The sequence below is a fragment of the Toxotes jaculatrix genome, chromosome 6 (assembly GCF_017976425.1).
Source record: "Toxotes jaculatrix isolate fToxJac2 chromosome 6, fToxJac2.pri, whole genome shotgun sequence".
NCBI lineage: Eukaryota > Metazoa > Chordata > Actinopteri > Toxotidae > Toxotes > Toxotes jaculatrix.
Genome location: NC_054399.1, coordinates 29,275,985 through 29,299,436, shown reverse-complemented (window position 1 = coordinate 29,299,436; position 23,452 = coordinate 29,275,985). Strand labels below are relative to the sequence as shown.

Genomic DNA, 23,452 nt, shown 5'->3' with positions numbered 1-23,452 from the left:
CAGATTCAGCAAATGACATCAGCTGAATGTGATTCAAGCCTGTACAAAAATAGAAACCTAATCACATTCATTGAAAACAGGGGAAGTAAGCCTAGCTTTTACTGCTACTGCAAAGCTGCTGGCAGGGTAGAGGCGAGAGGAAAAGGGGAGCGTAGGAAGGAAAAGAAAGAAAGGGGGGGGGCTTGAGACTGAAGTAAAAGGGCATTGCGGATTTCTGCCCCCCCAGTTCTGGTAAACAAGCTGGGACGTGTGAAATTGGATAAAAGAAAAAGGCCATATAAACAGTGTGATCACTTACAGCAGAGGAAGGAGGGTGAATCGTTCCCAATGAATGCAAAGCCCTGTGGGAGTGACAGAGAGGTGAGGAGAAGAGTGAGAGGTGGAGAGAGAAAAGAGAGGGAGCTTAATGGGAGGATAAAATAAGGTGGGGGGAGTGGGTTTCGAGGGTGGCGGCGGAGGGAATGCAATCATTGGAGAGAGAACGGCACAGACGATGGGAAGAGTTTCTGATGTAGGAAGAAGAGAGACGCTGAACTTGGAGAAGAAAAGACAATGAGAGGAGGAGAGAAGGACGGCAGTGCAGAGAGGAGTGGGGATTGTGGGAAACACACTGAGCCCACTGGACAGCATCCAGTTTGTTGCAGAGGGACAAACTGTGAGCAGAAGGTGCCAGCTGAGGTGGAAATCTCTGGAGTTCTGGGAACTGACATTCTAATCACAAATAGTATTTGTGCTTATTTTATCACTTGCTTCCTCATTTCAGGGGGAGATTCTGGACAATAAAAACAATAGCTAAATGTTCATCCTCCCACCACTGTTAAAGGGACTTTTCTTCTTTGCACAGCCCACCTCCTCTCTCTAGCTTGCAGATGTAGCAGTGGCACATTTTTCACCCCTGAAGGATTACTATTTATCGGGCGGTGCCGCTGAGATTGATCACTTCCAAACTTCTCCCCCTGAGATTATCTAAATATCGCTTAGAATATGCTTCTGCGGCGTCTAAAAGCCATGAAAACTGTCATTTCTCAGGAAAAATAAAAAAAAAACTTTTCTGAGCCATAGGCAGTACTTTGCTAAAAGTGCCAAAAAGTGCTACGGAGAAAAGAAAGCAGAAAAACCTGAAGAGACGGATGAGCTGAACGTGTTATCAAGCTCCACACCTTTCAGCTGTTAAGGTTTCAAGGTCTCTTCTGAACACTATTTGTAACAGAGTTTGGAAAGTTGGCTGTGCTCTGTCTTCTTAAAGAAATGCTCCAATTTGTTAGAAGTTAGGAGGCTGCATGGCCTCCAGAGCTGTAAGAGAGGGACTCACCCTAATGAACGGCATGCATTTCATTTATCAGTGTGATTCTAAGTAGATCTTTGTGTATCTATGTACTAATTTTTTAAACTGGGTGTACTTGACCTCATTCTTCTTTAGTTTTTTCCAGAAGCATAATAACATACCTTAAATAAAACCTAAAATAAGATGAAGTCAATCTAAATTTCAGAGTACTAGTGCAGTGTCAGCAGGGACTGATGGCTTGGCTTGTGATAATCCATCTTGCAGTTTTTTGTGAGAGCACCAACTTCACACTTGCCACTGTACTTCTTTGGGTCCTCCGCAATACACCCATAAAGTTTCATGTCGATCAGATGAGTGGTTGTCGAGAAAATGGAAACAGACAGACAGACAGAGATTCCTTCATTTATAGTTAGGAGTGGAGCTTGATTTTTTCTCCCAGTTAAATGAAATTCAATTCCATGGTTATGTTTGAGGTTAGAAAATATTGTGAAGTGTTGGTCACCTTGACAATATTGCTCATTCTGCAAAAACCCAGGATTATGCTCAATGACACCGGTCTTGACTGACAGAGACCTTTTGAAATGATTCCTGTTGAAATCTAAACCAGAGATGATGAACAGCTGTAGTGTGTTGTCAGTGCTGGATAACAGAGGGAACGGTGATGTCAGGCTCATGGAGAATGATGTGGGAAAGATGAGATGGATGATGGCAGCACCCAGGGATGGAGGATGAAGTAATCTGGATGGATTTTTGGATCTAAAATCCATATGTCCTGGATGTCTGGATGTTTTACGTCACTACCTTCTTAATGGATCATGTTGTCTTCTCCTTGGTAATCTACATGCTCCTCTCTTCCCTCTCATGTTAACACATGTAATCACTTTGTCAGTATTAGTAAATTAGCTCGCAAATGTGGAGTCCACAGAGTGAATGTTAGTGGTTAGTGGAAATATATGTTGAAATGAATGAATCGATAAGGAAAACAAAGGCGGCTGGGGGATGACTTTCTTTTAACAAGCAGGATACTTCAGTTGTGTTTACAGCTGAACAGTTTCAGCCAGAGGAGCTGCCTCCGGAGCTGGAGCTGCTGTTGTCTTGCTGAGCCAGATCCCCCATCAGGCTCACAGGAATATTTATAGACTCATTCACTAACACAGTCCGAGCTGCTACAGCTGTCTCAGCATAAAGTGACAAGCAGCACAGTTACTTGAAGTGAATTAAGCCAAATTGATCCATCCAATTTAATGTTTATTATGGTGCCAATATTCCCACCACTTTCTCAAGTACAACTAAGTAATCAGAATGGAAATGTTTGTCATGGACAAGTACTGAAACTGTCTTCATTAAAAGTAATGAAGTAATGATATTTTTCATATCTTCTAATGATGTTCTGCATCAGAGGAGTTTTCCAAAGAAAGAAGCCCCCCCCCCCCCCCCCCACACACACACCAAAGGTCTTTAAGACAATGCTTATCTTCTTAAAGTGCTCCTCTCCTGGCTTTAGACTGTTAACCTGAAAATCAGAGTTTCTCAGGTTCAGTTCTGACCACGCTTTTGTTAATCTGTCTTTCATGAGTCTCCTTTCTTCATGGAAGTGAAATATTAGGTTACTGGAATGTTCTTCTGAGCAGCAACAGATGGTTGCAAACGATAAATGGGTGATATGTGTTTCTACCCTTTGGGTAAATAAAACACGTCTGTTCTGTTCTGCCCATACTGATGCAGATTTTATCCATTCTATACTTTATGCTGCAATGCTGTTGTAAAGCACCAAACAACAAATAAAATGTTTCATTTTATTTGTTGTGTGGTGCGGACTGTAGTCGGATGAATGTTCTAACAAACAGTCAGACAGACAGACAGCAACATCTGTCACATATCTTTGAGTTTTTTGCTTGTACAGTAATATAATTCTTTGTTTTAGAATAAAGTGGTTGGATTCAGATCTTCTGTGAATCTGTTGATAGAAATAGAAAAATAAAGTCATACCAGCCTCATCCTTTAATTCACCACAGCTTTTTCCTGATTGGAGCATAGAACTGAGTCACAGGCTGGAGCAGCCCTGGTGACAGTCATATAACAAACTGTTTTCCCAATTACACCATGGTGGCAGTGTGATTGCTGGATGGACTTCAGAGGCAACATTTTGTGTGTGTAGTGTGTGTGTGGATAAGAGTGATGGATAATGATTAATTACAGCTCGACCTGCTCAGCCTTCTGGAGACACGTTCCTTGTCTCCTAGCAGCAGTGTGGCTTCGTCCTGGTTGGTCTGGATAGGAGAGGCTGCCGTGTTGTTTAATGATGACAGGGAAATAGCCAGGGCCGGGCCACAGGTCTCCACTGCTGTCCAGAAGGCATAGTGAAGTTGTCGGCATTATTGGATTTGTTCTCAAAGCGTGTTGCTGATGCATATCCTCCACTGGGCCTCAGTGGACACAGTGAGCCATACATTCCCTCATCCGGTGCAGCCAACACAGCAGCACTGCCTCCACCTGTCTCACCTTCAATTCGCTGTCCTCCTCTGCTCCCAACCCTCCCCCTGCTGCTTTCTAACCACTGTCACAATTAACCAGATGCCTTCACCTGAAGCAGCCTGCCAGCACAGTGTGTGTGTATAGCTCCTCCATGATCCCATTTGGTATCCTGCCTCACCAAACACACGCCCGCTACTGTCCACATTTAACCTTTTGGCTCACCTGTCACCTGTCAAAATATTTCATCAAATGATGTCACCCTACCTGTTTTGACTGCAGTGGATCAGACATAAAAAAAAGGTTACTTACTGTTCCAGACATCAGAGGAACACACACTTTAATGCCACAGGAGAAATGTGAGTTCGTTTTCATCTTAGTAGAAACAACTTTAGTCTTTTTGTCGTGAATTCAAAGCACTCTGAGGCCACAGCTGTCACCATTTTGTTAGTGTTGATGTCATCTTTGATGTGTAGAGTTACCATGGTTACAGGTGTTTTTCTCATCTATCGGGAGTTTTTAAAAAAAAAAAAAAAAAAAAAGGCAAAACACTGTCTTTTTAATTTAGCTTCTCCGTTGTTCTTGCTCACTGGCCATTACTGCAGCTCCACTGCCGAGCAGAGAATCAGTCACACTGGATGGATGAACTCACCTCTTCACTAAATCACTGATCACTGTCTCAGTTGAGAGGAAGAGCTAAAATCTCTTCGAAATGCAGAACTATTCCTTTAGTAAAAGTAAATTCCTTTAGTGAGGTGAAGAATTAGATTCATGAGTTGGACAGGGCATCAATCCTGCACTCATTCACTCTAATAGTCTATAAAGAGCAAAAAGTAGCCAACTGAAGACAACATAAATGTTACATCCACAGCCCTTTATACTGTAACATCAGTGTGCGCTCTGTGGAAATATCATGCGTTGTTCTGCTGGTTTTTGTACATGTTTTTTTGTTTCTTCTTGTCTAATTTTCGTGGCTTTGTGGATGATCCTTCACATTTTGTCATTGGTTTTGTTTTGAGTGTAGAAGACGAGCACTATCTTGATTTATCTTCAAAAGATAAAAGTTACCCTGCAGTTATTTTATGAGTGGGTCCCCAACTTGTTCCTCTCATACATGTGCAGGAGAATGTGTCTATCTCTATGCTGTTTTGCTGCTTTGGTTCATCTAGGTGCAGCAGCACAAAGTGCAAAAGGGGCTGAGTGAAGACATGTAAAATATAGATGAGTAATGATTATGATTTCTAAATACATCCTCAGCCAATCACATCACTGGGCTCGGTGCTTCGTCAACAGCTGATCACAGGGCCACATGATAACTCAAGAACAAAACTGTGCAAACACGTGTGTAGGGATTTAATGAACTGAAGGTGAAGCCGTTCGTAAAGCAGCATATGGAAAGCAGATACTGAAAGAATCAATCATATTCATTTCTAGATGACTGCAGACTGATTTATCAGCATCATGCTTGAACATTCTTTATCCATGTTAATTAGACATTCATTCTGATTCTGATTTAAATGCATCTACTGGTTGGATTTAGGTTAATTAAATAGACTATTTAAAGTTTGTGTTTTATTTTGTTACTGCAACAAATTCATTCTAAGTATTTCATTTGTTCTTGTTGATTAAGTCAACAGACTGGCCTCGAAGTAGCAGTGTGCCTGAAACAGATGTGGCTCTGAGACGTCTATTCTCTGAGCAACATCTAAGACACATTTACACCAAAGTACCAAAAACTCACTTTGCGGTGCTTCATTTGAATTAGCCTGCCACCTGTTTGTGCCTCTGCTCCCACCTGTGCATTGTGCACTGTGCGCTTTGGTGCCACAATATCACCACAGACAGGTCAAACAAAGTTTCAAGGTCAGGAAAATTGTGCTGGTCGAGAAAATAAGGCCCCATGAAAGACCAGTGCAATCAGAACATATGGTATTTAATCTTTGCCATTTGAACATTAAAACTTATTAAGCGATCAACTGGTAGGTGGAGAACTCATTTAGCTGAAAATTGTTTATGCAATTAAAGCTGTGTTTTGAGAGTTTTAATGAGGTTTCATTTTCATAGCAGGCTGAAAAGTCTCTTGTATGTCCTTTGGGGAGAACCTCACCAATCACACACCAACATCACTTGAAGTAAAACCACATTCACTGATAATGTCTAGTTGTTTAATACTGATGAATGTATGGAAACCATGGAAACATAAATATATAACACCACTAACAAAGAACACATAAAATGCAGTGCATGCTGAGAGTGTTTCCAACAGACCTATCTCATGTTAAGTGCAATCAACACTCAGCCAGTCATATGAAAGCTGATCACAGTTTAAGCTCATTTTCTCTTTATTTCAAAATAAAAGCACACTGTTATTCAGGATATGTTCATCTAGGATTAACAAATCAACTCTCACGCTGCTCTCAAATCAACCAGATTAGCTAAAACAGAATTAACAGGATTACTGACAACAGCATATCAGCCTGAATCTGTTCTGTGGTGTATAACTTTTGTATAACTGAACTGACACTGGATTGTCCTCTGGTCATTTACAGCAGAGAACGTATGCGGCCAGTCCATTCTCCGAGCCCATCACGGTGAAGCTCCACAGTGGGATGACCCGACAAACTGAGGACCCAGAGATGCTGTGGGTGATGGGTCCGGTCCTGGCAGTCATTCTCATCATCATCATAGTCATTGCTATTTTACTCTTCAAGAGGTGAGTGTGAACATATGCTCTGATAGATAGGTGTTAATTTTCCGCGTTAAATGTGATGTGTAAACTGAACACTACATTAGAGTCTGTTCTGCATGCAGGAAAAGACTGGACAGTTCATCTGTGTTTGAATTACAGTTATTATTCCCCTTCAAAGACACTATAACTCAACATCAGTCAAAGATGAGGCAGTAAAGGAGAGCGCTCTTTTGAGTAAAAATTCAAATGCAACAACACATTTCAAAGTATTGAGTCTCTGTTAGCAAAACTAAATGGGATTTTAAGTAATGTTGGTGCTTTAACAATACAGGAATTTGCATATTATTTCTTTTTTCTTATGAGTGCATTATGGGAATTTGATAACCAATTTCAGTGTGATTTTGAGTGGGAAAAAAACATATTCCAACAGACTATCAGCTGTAAAAATGTTTGCACTCTTTCACTCATTGCAAGTAAAATCCCATTTAACAGTAGCTTGAGCATATAAATGCTCCTTTTTATGTTATCTGTTATAAAAAAAACAGCAGTAGTTTCAGCGGACCTTGAAGGCAGTGTATGTTCATTATATTCCTGCTCATATCTTCTATCTGAGCAATGGTTTTAACGCAGTCCAGAGAGAGACCTGGAGCATTTTCCTCAGCACAGCAGATGACATGAACAGAAGAGTCAGGCACCGAGAAACGGTCCAGAGTGGAGTATTTTCTAAGGTTCAGACAGACATTCATCTTGGCTGAGCCGACCTGAAGGCAAAAGGTCCTCCGTGGCATATGGGAGCGAGGCGCTGTTAGTTGCCCCGTGGCCCTGCTCTTCCAGGCTAACAGTTGGCTCGTGCTTTCCGTGCTTGGGTCACACATCTGGAGTTGATGACTGAGCTGACGGGGGGCATCCATATGGCTACTGCTCTGCTTGTCTTTTTCTTCATTCCTCCTCTTCGCTCTTATTCTTTCTTGATGTGTGTGAATTTGTTTGGAAATATTTGTCCTGCGGAGGAAAGAATCTCCAACTGAAATTTTTTTGTCCTCTAAGGCCAAATTGATGTTTTGGATCTTTTATTCTTATAAACTAAATATTTCTTACACTACTACCCAACATGTTCCTAAACATAATGGCAATGTAGACTGTTAAATGTGTTTTCTCCATCCTCCAGGCAGCCAGTGGTTTCCATTTATTTCATTACACTATAAAAATCTGCTGTCAGGGCTTAAAAGTTGCTTGAGTTGGGTAATCCAATCCATCGCAAGAAATATTAGTGTATGTAGTTATATTTATCTCAAAGTTAACTTATGGTTGTGTGGTAATCCAAAAGTCTGCTGTTGACTCACTGTAAGAGTATTGTGATTCATTGAGTATCAGTTCCGAATAATGAATAAGCTGCTGAACAGTGTTTTACTGGAAAGCTCAAATCCAGAAGGCACAATAATGAGAAAGTGATATGATGAAAAGAAAAACAACAAATTTAATATGTTAATATCCTATAGTATATAAGCTTTGTGACAGTGCATTTTGGAGCTCACCTGGTGGGTTAACGGTAGCTTTGTTAGTCTATGAAAAAGGAGAATTTTCTCCACACATTAAGGAGCTTTTATATGAAAACAGGACATTTTTCAAATTTCAAGACAGAACAACAATGTGGTTTGAAAGTGCTGTGTCAGTATAAACTTTACCTCTGCTTCCACTCCTTTGTAAAGAAAGACAAAGGAGACTGTGTTTGTAAAACAGCAAAGTTTGGCATTTAATCCGTGTGAATGATCCACGTGGAGTTAAATTTTGGTGAACTGACACATGAATTTTGCAACGTTGACCAACAGCAAGCTGTCCTGACAGCGCTGATCTTTGAGAGGATGGAGAGCCAGAGTAATAAATGTTTCACAAAGGAGCAGTGATTTTTTTGCAGACATCTATGGGACAGGAGATGATGGTAGAAATCTGTCTAAACTCTGTGAACTAGTGGTCCAGTTGATGACCAAGCTAAGCTAACAAGTTTGTCAGCTCAGAGAGCTTTATTTTTCCTGCTGCTGTTGTCAATCAATCAATATACCTTATATGGCAATGTAATATTTGAATTTCAACTGGATTATGAACACGGAGAATGTTGCATTTCCTCATTTGCAGAAAAAAAAAAGTGCGGCACTACACGTATGTCAGTTCCTTGGAATGCTGTTTGACACACTCGTAATATGTCTCTATGGGCTTGACGTTGTGGACAAAGCCAGGACACATTATGTTCACACTCCTAAAAGAATGTGGCCATATACAGCCCAGATCACATCCTCGATGTGTCCTGGGTGCATTCACACAGTACTTAGTGTGTCCACAGGTCTGGACAGGACCTGTGTCACCAAATGTTCAGCTCCTATAACTATTTTGTGTGACTGTGCAAATGTCACCTTGTTGTGTTACTGCTGTGTAACAGTACAGACATTAGTTCTAGCTAGCTAACAACACACACACATCCCTAATTGTGGAGTGTGTCCTACCCACCAGACTCAGACTTCCAGTCCAAAACTTGCTGCTCTTATTTTCTAGTCTCTTTCATACTTGTCCTAAACTCTGGATAATAAGCACAGACACAGAAAATGGTTTGAGTTTTCAGGAATATCCACAAAGAAACAGACAGACACATTCCAGTGATTTCCTCCGAGGACCCAGCAACAATGATGTTGCTTGTACTCGTCCACATGGACGTAAAGACACCACTAGACGGTTATGTGTGTGATGAGCACATTTCTTCTGTCTCTTCGTTGCAGCTAAGCGAGAACACTGTCCATGGGAACACAAAGAGAGAATTTAGTTCTTAAGAGGCTCTAACTTTGCAAAATGCCCCCTTGATTTGTCTGAACTGGCTCATGAAGCCTCATATTAAACTTCAGCTGCACTTGAAAAAGACTTTTCACACAGAACAAAGACTGAGGATTTTGCTACCCCGTCTTTCACAGGGGACACGCTGCTGGAAAGGGTTCTCTTCACTGTCAGTTTATATTACATTTATACAGAACTCAACATACATATGGGAATGCGAGTACTGTATTAACAGACTTGAAAAAATACAGTCTTAAAAATGATGGGTTTCATCCTTTTAAGACCGTTTTTCTCACAAACTCTATTTCTTCCTCTCCCGCCGTGGTAAATTTGAATGTATGAGAAGATAACACAGTTTATCACAGTTAGTGAAGCAGCAATCCAACAGTGTTCCCACCAAAACTGACCTAGTTGTATTGAACTACGGCGTAAAGTGCAGTGTAGGAGCTAATAGACGTTATATTTTCTGGAGGGTTACAGCACAATAAAAATGTTTTCACCAACTAAGCTCTGTGTCCTCACACCCATACCAGAGGTTACATGTTAAGGTGGCAATTAAAATGGTGGTAAACATGGCAATGCAAAGCAGAACGTGACAAGGAAAAGAAAAAATATGCCTTCGGGCTCTCAGTGTCTTCCTGTGTTTCTGTTTATATTTTGTTAAATCTCAGATTATATTTCGGTGGAAGAGAAGTAGAGTCAGGTGAATGTTTTTAGATTCAGGTTTATACCCTGTAGGATTTTCAGGAACAAGCCGAGCAGAAACAGAACTTAGTAAAGTGATGCACCTTCACACAGATACTATATATAAATATATATTTATTGATATATGATTTATGTGTGTGTGTGTGTGTGTGTGTGTGTGTGTGTGTGTGTGTGTGTGTGTGTGTGTGTGTGTGTGTGTGTGTGTGTGTGTGTGTGTGAGTGGTAACAGAGGCAGCACTTTAAAAAGCCAAAAATGAAGATGTGTGTAAAAACAGCTTCTCAGAAGCTGTAGCGTGAAGTCCGTCCCCTGGATGGAATAAAGAGCACAGGGAGGAGTAGGAGTAGTAAGTCAGGAGGTGTAATGTGCTCTGTCAGGTGTACTTCCTGCTCACTGCGACACTGTGTGGTACTCCCACTGCTGACAACTTGTAAATGAATCCTTTGTCTCTCTGCTCCCCTGTTCAATGTCTGTCCCTGCTTTCTGTGGATGCAGCAAACAAGAAAGGTTAGTGACTGTCTGTTCTTACACTACTCCACCCCCCTCCACCCCCCCCCCCCCTCCCTCCACCATCCTCCAAACCCCCATCCTACAACCCCTCCTTTCTTTAGCTGCCAGCCTGCCTCTGCACATCCTTCCCCCTGTGTAAAACATGCTTTTGGGTCAGACATGTTTGTGTTTTCTGACAGCGATGATGAGAAGTGGCAGCTGCTCGTTGTTTCTGTTACACTTTCACAGCGCCACGCCAGCTTCTCTGAGCTGTCTTCAAGATTTTTTTTTTTTTCTTACACATATCAGCCTCAATTGACAGCACTTGTAAGCACTTGTAAGCATGTGTGTGTGTGTCGTGTGTCGGAGTGTGCGAGTACATTTTAGCACGTTCGTTTCTTGGACTGTGTTTTCTGCTGTTGAGCTCTTGAGTTCACAAATCCAGCTGATCTTCCCCTCAGAATAATCCTCCCTCAGTGCTTTCTTTCACCTCTCAGCCCCTCACACACTTGCAGCTCCACCTGCACAACAAACGCCACACCTGAAAAATCCAATCCTGACATCACCTAGAGGCAAACACTACCCTCACAATAACCTTTCCCTCCTCTCTTTGTCTTACCTGCCTGGCCCACATAACACACGTTGACTCTCTTCATCACTAATACATACTGTCAAATGTAATTTTTTTTTTTTTTTTTTTTTTTTTTTATGTCTGAACTTTACTATCTACTGATAAATAATAGCTTTTGTTGCCAGTCACTGGCAAATAACTATAGTAAAACTTTCATTCAACAGACAGACAAATTTAGAGCTTGGTAGGTATCTGGGGAAAATTTTTAATTAATCCTTCTCTCTCTAATCAAATTGCTCATTTGTGCGCTTTTGTGCTTTTTTTTCCTCTCAAAATGATTCAAAATGAGTAAAATTCATATTTTCTACCCTGGAAAATTCCAAATAGTGCTTTCACTGCTCTTATTGTACACCTTTGTCAAGCAGGGTCAAATATTACATGACCAAATCCTTAAGAATATCCATGATCAAACCCAAAACTAAATTTTTTTAATGTGGGTCATAATATATTGCTGTTGATAGGGAAGTAATCTGATTTCATGAAGCATTAATTTAAAGGAACAGTTCAACATTTTGGCTGCTAATCATACTCTCCTTCTTTCTGAGAGTGAGCAGAGAAGATGTATATCAGTCTCATGTTTGTATGTTAAGGACAGAGCTGGAGTCAGGATGTGTTAGCCTCTTTTAGCATAAAGACAGGAAGCAGAGGAAACAGCCAGCTCAGCTTTTATTTTTCTTTTTATCAGAAAGGTTTTGTTAGACTTTAATTTTATCTTCTACTGCCATCTCTGGCAGGGGTGTGAGAGAGGGATGAGAAAAGGAGATGCAAGGACAGAGGGAACATATTTAACACACAGGACGTCCTTATTCACTCCAGCACCATTAAACCATAGTAACAGTTTTGTGTCACCCATAAAACTAAAGTGTTTTTTTTACACTATTCTTCACTTTGTGAATTTCCCAGGATAACTTTTAGTCATGGTGGCCTTTCCTAACTTGGTTACATACCTTACCTTTGCTCATCACACCACGTCTTCTTTCACCCAGGAAGAGAACATCTCCAGCCAAGGATGAGCACATGGCAGGGGTCAAGGACTCTCTGCTGGCCCACTCCTCAGACCCTGTGGAGATGAGGAGACTCAACTATCAGACGCAAGGTATTGACACACACACACACACACACTGTGTACCTAGTACCTAGCTCATGTTTATTCATACGGACCCACACATATAGTTACAGTCATGTCTGCTGGTAGACTCTTACAGAGGTCCAAATGATCTCTCTGTTGTTGTTTTTTGGCCATAGTATTTATTTTGACTCTATGAGCACACACTCTACAGTAAATCCTCAAACAGTTATTACACTTCAGCTGCAGAGAGAACCTTTATTTGAAACAGCTAATTTGTGTGCCTGTGGTTCCAAATCCCAGTTGAATCTTTGGTGCAAAAGGTTAATAACTGGTCAAGAAAAAATAAATAAATAAATAAATAAATAAAAGAACAAGCTTGTGTACATAATAACTTCAGGGTAGAAGTTAACTACATCTCCCAATCGTAGAACTTGAAATTTTGTGACATGCGTCCCTAATGGCAGGGAGAAGTTAATGACTACACTACTGAGAAAACAGATTTCACAGTCTGCTCCTTAAACCAGTTCACTTTACGTTTCTGGGTCATTTTGGATGAATACAGCAGCTACGATGATGTGTTTTGATCAAAGCTGCGATGTCAGAGAGTTTTATCTGCCTGAATTATCTGCCTGGCTTCTTCTCAATGGCAACAGTGGCCAAAGCTCATGGGTATCGTAGCATTTGGTGCGATGTGCCATAATGACAAACAAAACCTGATTTCTCTGAAACAGAGTTGAAATAATAATATTAATATTCATGATAATAATAATAACTTTTATAGCCTTTTTCTTACAGTACAGTAAAAAGAAAAACACATAGTAAAATTAGTGATTAAAATATAGCATAAATAAAATGAATAGAATAATAATTAGGAAAACTAAAATCCTATAGATTAGTTAGAGGCAGGTTTATAAACACACACATATCTGTGCAGTTTTAGTGGAAATTCATTCCACGGAGCTAAAACAGCAAAAGCACCGTCACCCCATCTTGAAAATCTGGACCCTCTGGAACTGTGAGAAGAGATTTTCTGAGGATCTAAGAGAGCATATTTGAGTGTAATGGACCAAAAGGGCAGAGATGTAGTTTGGAGCCAAACCATTCAAACTTTTATAAGTGATTTTGAACATTTCGAACTGTACTTTAAAAGCAAAGGGAGTCCTTTGAAGGAATGTTAAAACTGGTGTTATGCGTTCTCCTCTCTGCTTTTATACTGAGTGCACTATACAGAGCTGGAGCAGCTGAAACGGGATGAAAAAAAGAGAAGGTCCACAGCAGAAATAATTGGTTTGATTTTTATAGATGGTTCTCAACTGATGAAAGCAAGAGTGAATAACTCTGTGTACTTGTCTCTCAGATTCAGATTTGAGTCAAAAAAGTATGCAGATTTCTGGCAGAAGCCTTAGTTTTAGGGTCTCCCAGCAACTCAAATCTGTGGGATTGGCAGGAACCAGTGGTGGAGGAAGTACTGAAGCTTAGTACTTAAGTAAAAGTACAAATATCCCGCAAAACATTTACTCAAGTGAAAGTGGAAGTACTACATCAAGAATCTTACTTAAGTAAAAGTACTAAGTACTTACTTTTAAATTTACTTTAAAGTATTTTTTTAAAGTAAAAGTACTCACGCAGTGGGTTGTCTCAGTGTCCGGGCTGTGCCATTAAAAAAAAAAATTACTTTATTGATCCCTCCTGGGGAAATTACTCTCTGCATTTTACCCACATAAATTGAACGAAACACACACACAAGCATGCACATGCACTAGAGCACTAGAGACGCTGGGGCAGAGGGCTGCCTAGTGAGGCGCCTGGGGAGCTGGGGTGAATCGGTGCCTTGCTCAGGGGGCACCACAGCCATGGTCGCAGAGGCAGGGGAGGCACGTCTCCTTCACCACGACCGTATCCGTTTTTTGCTCTTGGTCGAGGGATCGAACCCACAACCCTCCAATCTCAGGCTGGCACAAAGCCGCGCTCCTAACGAACTGCACACCCAAATTTTGATAAAGAATGTAGATATACTAATTTGTGCCTCTGCCTATGTCACTGCTCACAAGCAACTATACAAAAGAGGGTAGAATGTCAGGTAGAGGCAGGAACAGGTAGACGAGTCTATAAAACACAAAATTCAAGTCACAGCAACACAAAAAAATACAACTCATATTTGAGATAGCATTAGGAAGATAAAGTGACTCATAATTTTGTTGTGGAATTATAAGGGAAACGGGTACATTTGTGTAGTTACATTTGTGCTCTTCCTCTTACTCTCAGTCTGACGACATTTTCTTTTCTTGTTACCGGTGTGCTCATTTAGCCAATGAGAGGAGCCACTCTTTTCAGAAAAGCTGAACATAAATTAAAAGTCTCTAATAGAGAATCAGATGAGTAAAATCTGAGTGAATTTACACTCAGCTGATTGAATATATAGAGAAATTTTCAGGGAGCTTCTGAGTTTATAAAGCATGATTGATTTAAAAAAAAAAAAAAAAAACAGTTGGAGAATTGAGCTGCAGCAGTAAACTGTCAATAAAACTCAGAGATGTTTCACATTAAAAGTCTGCCAGTGGTTCAAAGGGCATCTGGGTTGAATCCAGACTTGTAGACTGAGCTCGTGGACTTTTGTCTTACATACGGTGACGTCTTCACCATCATCATGTCTAGTCTGTTGTGCTGTGACTGCAGGACTCACAGGTTTCTATCGAGAACTGAAATTTCAGACCCTGTAGTTTATTTCAGAGTATTTTTCTGACATTATGACAAATTACATCATCACATCTGTTGCTATGGATTATGGGTCATTTTAGACAAATAGAGAAGGTAGGTAGAGTACTTAATTAATCCCCAAGGGAACCTGTGATTTCGGAGTGCAGTCTGCACCCCAAGCAGACTCTCTGAAAGTCTTGAGGATGTTCACAGTAATTTTTTATTCTGCTTGCATAATAACAACAAAAGCCTTGAATTTGATTCAGCCAGCCAGTCCCTGCACCCATAGGCTTTTAATGTGAAACATCTGCATACAGTGTTGAGTGTCACTGATGGCAACTTGACAATAATAGAAAAGAAAAGGCAATGGAAAAGATGAAAACAGTTTTTCTGTTAAAAACACAAGGTCAGAGCAGCAGAGGGGTAAATGTGCCATGACTCTGTTGTTGTATTGTACTGAATTTACCACATGAACTATTAGATTACAGATAATTCCATCCTCTTGTGCTTTTTACCTGGTCTTTAGTTTCATAATCTGAAACCAGCTTTCATTTGAAAATTTACAGTGACCGTTTCCTGTGCGTCCTGCTGTAACTGAAAGTTTCATCCTTAAAGTGACAAAAACGTGCACACTGAACTGAAACACTACATGTGTAACTGAAGTTAACTGAAGTTACACATGTAGTGAAGCAATGAATAACTCAAAATAACCCAAAATATCCTGCAGGTGCATCTCAGTTATCTTGGCTCTCATTGGCTGCTTCAGAGAAGCAGCTATGTATCTAGAGCAGTGTCCATCATGATCAGAGATATCACCGTCCAAAGCTGGACGCAATGCTACTGACTGGGAAAATGGACAAGTGCTGATGGACAAGTGTTGGTCATATTTGTATGACCACAATCATTCAAATATGACCAACACTTAGAAACAGGAAACGAACAGCAGTCTCTGAAGTTAAGAGTCAGATGTTTGGTGGATCCATCCATCCATCCATCCATCCACCCACCCACAGCTTTGTGACCCTATAATAACATCATCTGACTTCTTCCTTTGCCCCCATACTTTTAAATACTTTTAGTGTTATGAAGCAACCTGTTTCTTTTTTTCTTTTCTGTCTACAACTGTCTTTGTGTTCTACATTCTCTTTGTGTCCACAGTTATTCTCCTGTCTGACTGTTTCACTGATTGTTACCGTTTCACCTCTTCTACACCCTTCCGACTACTTCTCTCATCTCTTTCTCCCACCTGTCTTTCAGTGGGAGGTTTTAAACTCAGTTTGTCATTGTTTTTCATCGGTTTTCCTCTTTCAGTCGCATGGGTGGCATTTACCCCCGGTAGCGGTAGGAGAGAATTTGGCAGATGTTGTTTACACCAACATGGATTCATCAGCTCATTCAGTTGCCAACCTTTGTTCCCCCGTCAGTGAGAGCTCGCTGGGTGGCCTAGAAGGCTCTTACAGTTCCAGTTTATTCACAGCAAACGCACTGACTGAACAGACTGACAGATGATTCCATCTTTACTCATGCTATGAAGTCAGAACTGTGAACTGCTGATGACACTGCACTGTACCTGAGTATTTCCATTTTCACTCCACTGCAATTAAAGCAAAGTTCCTGCTGTCGGTCAGGTGTGCTCAGGCATGTTAGCCTCTCGCTTTGTGTGTGTGTTAGAGGGTGACATGTAGATTGAAATCCAGAGCCTTTGTTGCTTCAAATTTTAAACAACATTTATTTCTAATGGACTATTTTTAAAAATGTGGTATTTCTACTTGTTTTTTTCTCTGCTGTTGAATGATGAATCCTAAAGGCATTTTCAGGCAGAGAGCAGTTACCACTGCCTCCGTTCTTGCCAACAACACAGCAGAACATATTCAGTATTTGCTGCCTTCTGAGTTGACAATGGCTAAACTTCCTGCTGTTGCCTGTTGTGTGACCCTGGCAACCACAGAAACCACAGAGAGGGGAAATGAGAAAATGAGGAAAACATACATTTTCCTAGAATGATACACCCCTTAGCCAGCAGCAGACAAAGATATCAATTAAAAACAAGTGCTCCTGGAGCTACATAGGATAAGCATATTGCTAACCTTTTTTTTTTGTTGCTCCAAACTGCTCTATTTAGTTATAGTATGGCTATGATTAGTATGAGGAGTTAGTATACAGTGTGGTACAGGTTGGACAGAATGATCCAAGGCTCATTCTTTCATACTGTTTATATTAGCAGACAGTTTTGCTAACCATGCTGCAGAGATACAGCAGTGTGCGATTCAAAATTTTAATGTGCATTTTGACCATTCCAGCCATCCATTGACCTGAAACTTGCTCGAGTCCTGGAATCCATCACAGTGAATGGTAATTGCTTTGCTATAAATTAGTAATATTGATGAAATAAATCATGCTTGATATTGACTGTGATGTATTTCTTAACTCAAGCAAGTTTCAAGAGGCTGCTTATTGATTATCATACTGAACAGAAAAAAAAAAATCAAACACTGTGATATGGGCTGAAATGCTCATGGTAAAATAAAATAAAAAAAAAAAAAAACTTTGTAAAATGGTCTAAAGTTAAGGGTTCACAGTTTGTTTTTGATCCTAAACAGATGTGGTGAGGAAACTGTACAGATGGTAGTGACTGGTAAGGTCGTGGTTGCATTGCCAATGTTCTCACTTTGCTAACATGCTGATATACTGTATGTAAATGATCACAGAGTACAGCTGAAGCTGAAGGGAATTTTTGCTTAAATTGAAATTGTGACCTGATGCTGGTCAGATCACCAAATTTATTACATCTCATGTTTTATGGGGACTTTGAATGTCTTTAATACATTTCATGGAAAGCCATCAAATAGTCATCACAATAATTCCATCTGGACGTAGGTGGTGGACTTTCTGACCAACATCAAAATCCTGTATGGCCACTGCTGAAGTCGCTTCATCCATGTTAGGGTGAATAAATGAACGAACGAGCCCACAGGACAGTGCAGAGGACGAAACACACATACAGCTCCTGTCTCAGTGCTCCCTGTCGTCTTTTTGTTTTTCTCTGTCTTCTCCTAACTGACCCCTGTGCTGTTTGTTTTGCCTGGTCTCTCCCCAACAGGTTCCAGTGCCCTCAGTTGCCCGAACACTCCAAGTTAGTTTTCATTCCTCTTGTGTTTTACTAATGTTTCCTCCCATTTCCCGCCTCCTTCCCTCTCTGTTTTACACAGCAGCCCTCTTATTTAACCCCCTCACCTTCCTCCTCTTAATGCGGTGTGGCCATGTCAGCCATTTACACAGAACTGCTATCATCAAAAATGAAATGCACTAGAAAGATCAATAAATCAAAGTTACATAGAAACAAATGTTAGTATTCTCATACACCCCAACCACCTGTGTAATACCTTCCCACTCACCTAATGCTTTTAGGGAGTCCTTCAACCAATCAGCATGCTCGTTGATGCTCATATCACTAGTACGGTTACAGCATGCTGTTGAAGAGCTTCGCAGTCAGACGTCATCCCTCTGCTCAGCACACAGCACCCCCACTGTCACCCCATATCACTGTGGCCGGTTAGCTCTGAGCCTTCAACATGCATCTGCACTCTGATTACATCGTCCAGTTCACGTCAGTGTGCGTGTGTGTGTTTGTTTGATGGACTGCACTTAATGCTCGATCTCTCGCTGCAGGGATGAGGGAACATCCTCCCATCGCTATCTCTGACCTGGCAGACCACATAGAGAGACTCAGGGCCAACGATGGTCTGCGCTTCTCCCAGGAATATGAGGTAACATTTCCTGCTCTCATACACAGATTTCAAATGAAGACACACACAAAATTCGGTGTCTTTTCTTTTTTTTTGGCAGTACTCTATGAGATCATTTTCTACTGATTCCCATGATGTTTATATGTTTGAGAACTGATCAGTTGAATTTGATAATGTTGGGAATATATCAGATTATTGGGCTTTACTGATCCTGTTTTGTTGTTTTATGCTGTAGTTGTCTATAGTTGTCTACACTGACACAAAACAAGTCCCCTGTGAAGCTGTGAGGAGCTGTTAGACTTGATCTCCCGTTGTATTTGTTTTTCATTCATAGAGCAGTTTCACATCTGACTCCCTCATTCACCACAGTGTCTAATCACGACAGTTTGATGAAGAATTTAAATCAAATCCAGTGCATGCTGGGAGTTGTCATCGTACACTAATGTTTATATTACTTGAATTATTAAAATATTTGGTAGCCTAGTAACAAGTTAGACATTGTGTCTTCTACAGGTGTATTTAATTAGAAAGTCAGACATTTCTGTTGACCTGTTTCTGCAGATCTGAGTTTACTCCAGACTCTAATACCAGACTCCTCCGCACTCTGAAATTTCATAACTTATTATAATGTAGTATGTTAAATGAACTAATATGTTATTAATAAATCAGTGGAATCAGATCATTTTATGTTCAGGAGATCAAGTCTTGGGTGATTCGATCACAACTGGTCAGCTCTAAGTACGTCAGTTCACACCTGGTATTAAAACACATCACATGTCTCCAGTGACCACTTGTGAAACAAACACGCGCATCAATGCACTTCCTCTGCCGTGCTAAAGAAGTGGAAATCAAAACAACACAGACTTGGTCAGTGTTCCAGGCAAACCAAGACGCCCAAGTTGTCTGACACTCTCGTGATATGTCTCTATGGGATTATTGATATTTTCAGACATCATAGATAAAGCCCGCTTACGCTATGTGTACAGTTTATATTTGTTTACAAATCAGTGCGTATGGTCCTTCGGTGTGGCCCTCGACACATTTGCGTTCACACTCCTACATGTGGTCTGTGGTCAGATCTCGAATGCATTCTCAATGTATCTTGGGTACATTCACACCTGTATTTAGATCTGTCCACCTGTGATCAGATCACCTGAGACACATGTTAATACCATGTCTGAACAGGCTCTTAATGACCAACTGGTTTTCAAACTCACTACTCAGATAGGTCACATTACCATAGCCTCAAACAGTAGTGAGATCATCTCAGTTTAAGATAGATAGATAGATAGATAGATAGATAGATAGATAGATAGATAGATGATAGATGATAGATAGATAGATAGATAGATAGATAGATAGATAGATAGATAGATAGATAGATAGATGATAGATAGATAGATAGATAGATAGATAGATAGATAGATAGATAGATGATAGATAGATAGATAGATGATAGATAGATAGATAGATAGATAGATAGATAGATAGATAGATAGATAGATAGATAGATAGATAGATAGATAGATAGATAGATAATTTATTTCTTCTTGTCAGGGTAAAACGCCTCTGAAACTGTAAAACTGTCCACTGAAAGCCAGACTATAAGCCAGAAAATAGTTCTGACAGCAAGATGACTACAGACAATAACATTCTCTGTTTTAACCATCATCTCAAAGTAAAAGAGTATACAGCCCTTGGAGTTTTCTACTGACCTTGCAGGATTCTTTTTCTTGTTGTGTAGTGTGTTTACTGTTGGAAACCTATGTTTGTTTCAGTCAGGTCAGAGATAAACGTATAATTACCCATTAATATCTGGTAAATCAAGATTCTATTTCACCAAACACCTCACTTCATTCAGAAAGTATTCAGAGAAATCTTTGGCAGCAATTATAGCTTTGAGTCTTCTTCTGTATCACAGAAATTGCTTCATTAAAGACTCAGCACTCCAGAAATAACACACATACCAGTGACGGGTCGAGGAATTCATATATTGGAAGATAGGAGACAATGCCTTACCAGAGTCAGAAGTCAAAAACAATAACAGATTTTAGGATTTCAGGGCTGGAGGTTTATCTTCCAACAGGACAATGACCCTAAAAGTGCAACCAAGACAACACTGGAGAGGCTTAGGGACAACTCTGTGAATGTCCTTGAGTGTCCCAGACAGAGCCCTGACTTGAACCAAATCGAACATCTCTGGAGAGACCTGAAAATAGCTGTCCACTGACAGTCCCCATCCAACCTGACAGAGCTTGAGAGGATCTGCAGAGGAAAACGGCAGAAAATCCTCGAGCTTGTCACGTAATACCCAAGAAGACTCGAGGCTGTAATTGCTGTGAAAGGTGCTTCAACTAAGCACAGAGTAAAGTGTCTGAATACTTATGGCAATGTGATATTTCAGTTTTTCCTTTTTCATAAATTTGCAAAATTTTCCTCAGATTCTGTTTTCGCTTTGTCACCATGGGGTGTTGAGTGTAGACTGATGAAAGCAATGAATTTAAAGGACTTCATCATAAAACTGCTTCCTTTCCTGAGATGTTCATGCTCATGTACAGAGCTAGCTTACTGTTGCAAAGTTTAAGTTCAGCATATGTAAAAAAAAAAAAAAAAAAAAGGATGCTGCTAAGTATGCATGAATTCTCTGCCTCCTTCCCGAGAATAATACCCCACTGCTTTTACCTACTGTAAAAGCCACTGAAGGATTATGGCTTGTTGATGTCCTACAAAGGAAGGTAATTTGCATTTAAAGTGGTGAATTTCCAAGCGGATAAACCAGGACAGATGGGTGCACTGTTTATGCACAGCAGAAGGAAGGGGGCATATAAATTATGAAACATCAACTGAATCAACTTTTCTACCTTTCCCAGGTTTTTTCTTTTTTTTTTTTTTGTTTGTTTTTTTTGTTTTCTTTTTCCTTACTCAGCATGGTGAAATGGAGTGCAATTTTTGGACAGTTTGTTGTGTTTGCCAAACAATAGCATTCAGTTCAGATAAGATTTAATTTTGTGAGCCATGCTTCAAATATGGGCAGCCGATAGATAGATAGATAGATAGATAGATAGATAGATAGATAGATAGATAGTGTAAGTTGCTCTACAGCCATCAAAACACTGAAGAACTGCAGACCTACAACAACAGTAACGCTAGGTCTCTCTCACTCTAACACACCCACACACACACAGACACACACACACTGTATGTCCTCCTGCGTCCTGTTGCATAGGAGCTTCCAGCCATCAGTCCATAGTGAGATCAGCAGGGCTTGAAATGAAAAGCTGATAATGGCTGTGTTTAAAATGAGACCTGCCACAGGATCTCATAGCTTGTTACATCTGATGAATGATCCAGTCTGTTTGGGGACTACTGGAGACCACTTTATATAATGCATATGGCCTCAACAACAGCAGTTCTCTTCATTGCATAATAATAATTACATCTATTTTTTTTAGCTGTATTAAATGAATTAAAGGTGGTTTGCACTGCCTTGTTTTTTGGCTGTTAACTGAACCTCAGGGCTTCTTGACACAGCCTTTGAAATATCTGTTTCACATCTGTTGCCCTCTGCATTGCATTGGCCCAGGAATACTGTCCATGCTGCTGCTGTTATTAATATCTATTTCAGGATGGACAACCGCCCAGAGTGTATTATAACTGTCTCTTTACGAAAACAGATATGCTCCCTGGGCCAGGACGCAGACACATACACAAGCACAGTAAACTAATACACACACACACATATTTTACACACTAACATAAGAAGAGCTAAGAGACATATCCAAAATAATTGCATGTATATATAATACATAAATATTCTGTCTTGCTGACAGAAGTTCCAGGTGCCAACAGGAACCCAGTCACTGTGCCGCAGTGATTTTCACAGTGAACAGTTTTATTCTGGATTCTCTCACCAGCACAGCGGGAGGGCTGGTACAGTGGGGGTTTGAAACTCTGTTCAGATATAAACAAACAACCAAAACCAACACCAGCAGCCTACTGAGTAGGAATGGCTGTAAGCTAATGCTGTGTACGAGGGGCGATTGAAAGGTTTGTGGCCTCAGGCAGAAGGAGAAGAGTTATCGGTCAGGGAGTGGTCGATAATTATTAAGAGGCTCTTTATCAAGGTGTGGCTTCATAAACAGCAGCAGTTTTAAAGTTAAATGTGTAGTCAGTGCTTATCACCCCTGAGACCACTACTTCTTCACCAAGATGAAGAAGCAGTTCAGTGGTCTCCATTTTAACATTGATGATGACGTCATCTCTGCTGTGGACCACTTTCTGGAGCGCTTCTTCTTCTTCTAAAGCTTCTTGATTACAAATCATTACACGTGTTTTTTTTTATGTTGTTTAATCTAAACAGCATTCTCCAAATCTGAAAAATGTTTGGCATTGTAGGTTCAGCCAATTCAAGCAGGTGCTGGGTGCTGGACTGACTCTGCCATGGACTGATCCACATGCTTCACGCCTGGCTGTTTCTCTCTCTCTCTCTCGTTACCTGTTTTTGTTTTTTGTTGGGGAAGCTGCAGCTCTGCGCCTGTGATTACACTGACATGCTGAGTAACTGATCTACACGTCAGCAGAGCGCATCCCAGTAATGTGAGTGGTTTGTCAGTGTAGCGCAGTGGAAGCCTTACCTAACAGGCTGTTAAATAAGATGTGCATTCAACCTCTTTCTCCATTGTCATCATTATCAGTTGTAGACTGGTGAGGAGGGGGGGGGGGGGGGGCTGAGCGGCCATCCAGCCAGTCAGGAGGAAAAGCAGCAGGATATTAGAGTCCTCATCTCTGCTTCATTTTGCCTGCATGTGTGTTTTGTGTGTCTGTGTGTGTTCAGAGGCATATGTTTGTTTT

The 23,452-nt window shown here is 40.6% G+C and overlaps 1 protein-coding gene across 7 annotated transcripts in view; it reads left to right on the top strand.

Annotated features, from left to right (window-relative positions):
- The window catches only part of ptprfa (protein tyrosine phosphatase receptor type Fa), a 225,811-nt gene that overhangs the window by 178,544 nt on the left and 23,815 nt on the right, over window positions 1-23,452 (top strand). For 2 of the 7 annotated variants that reach the window (XM_041039766.1, XM_041039764.1), the window contains exons 19-22: window positions 6,310-6,470; window positions 12,076-12,185; window positions 17,956-17,988; window positions 18,525-18,622. In XM_041039766.1, the coding sequence (XP_040895700.1) occupies window positions 6,310-6,470; window positions 12,076-12,185; window positions 17,956-17,988; window positions 18,525-18,622 (402 nt within the window). Of the gene's footprint in view, window positions 1-6,306; window positions 6,471-12,075; window positions 12,186-17,955; window positions 17,989-18,524; window positions 18,623-23,452 lie in introns of all 7 variants that reach the window. The other 5 variants (XM_041039765.1, XM_041039763.1, XM_041039768.1 and 2 more) reach the window with 3 other exon arrangements.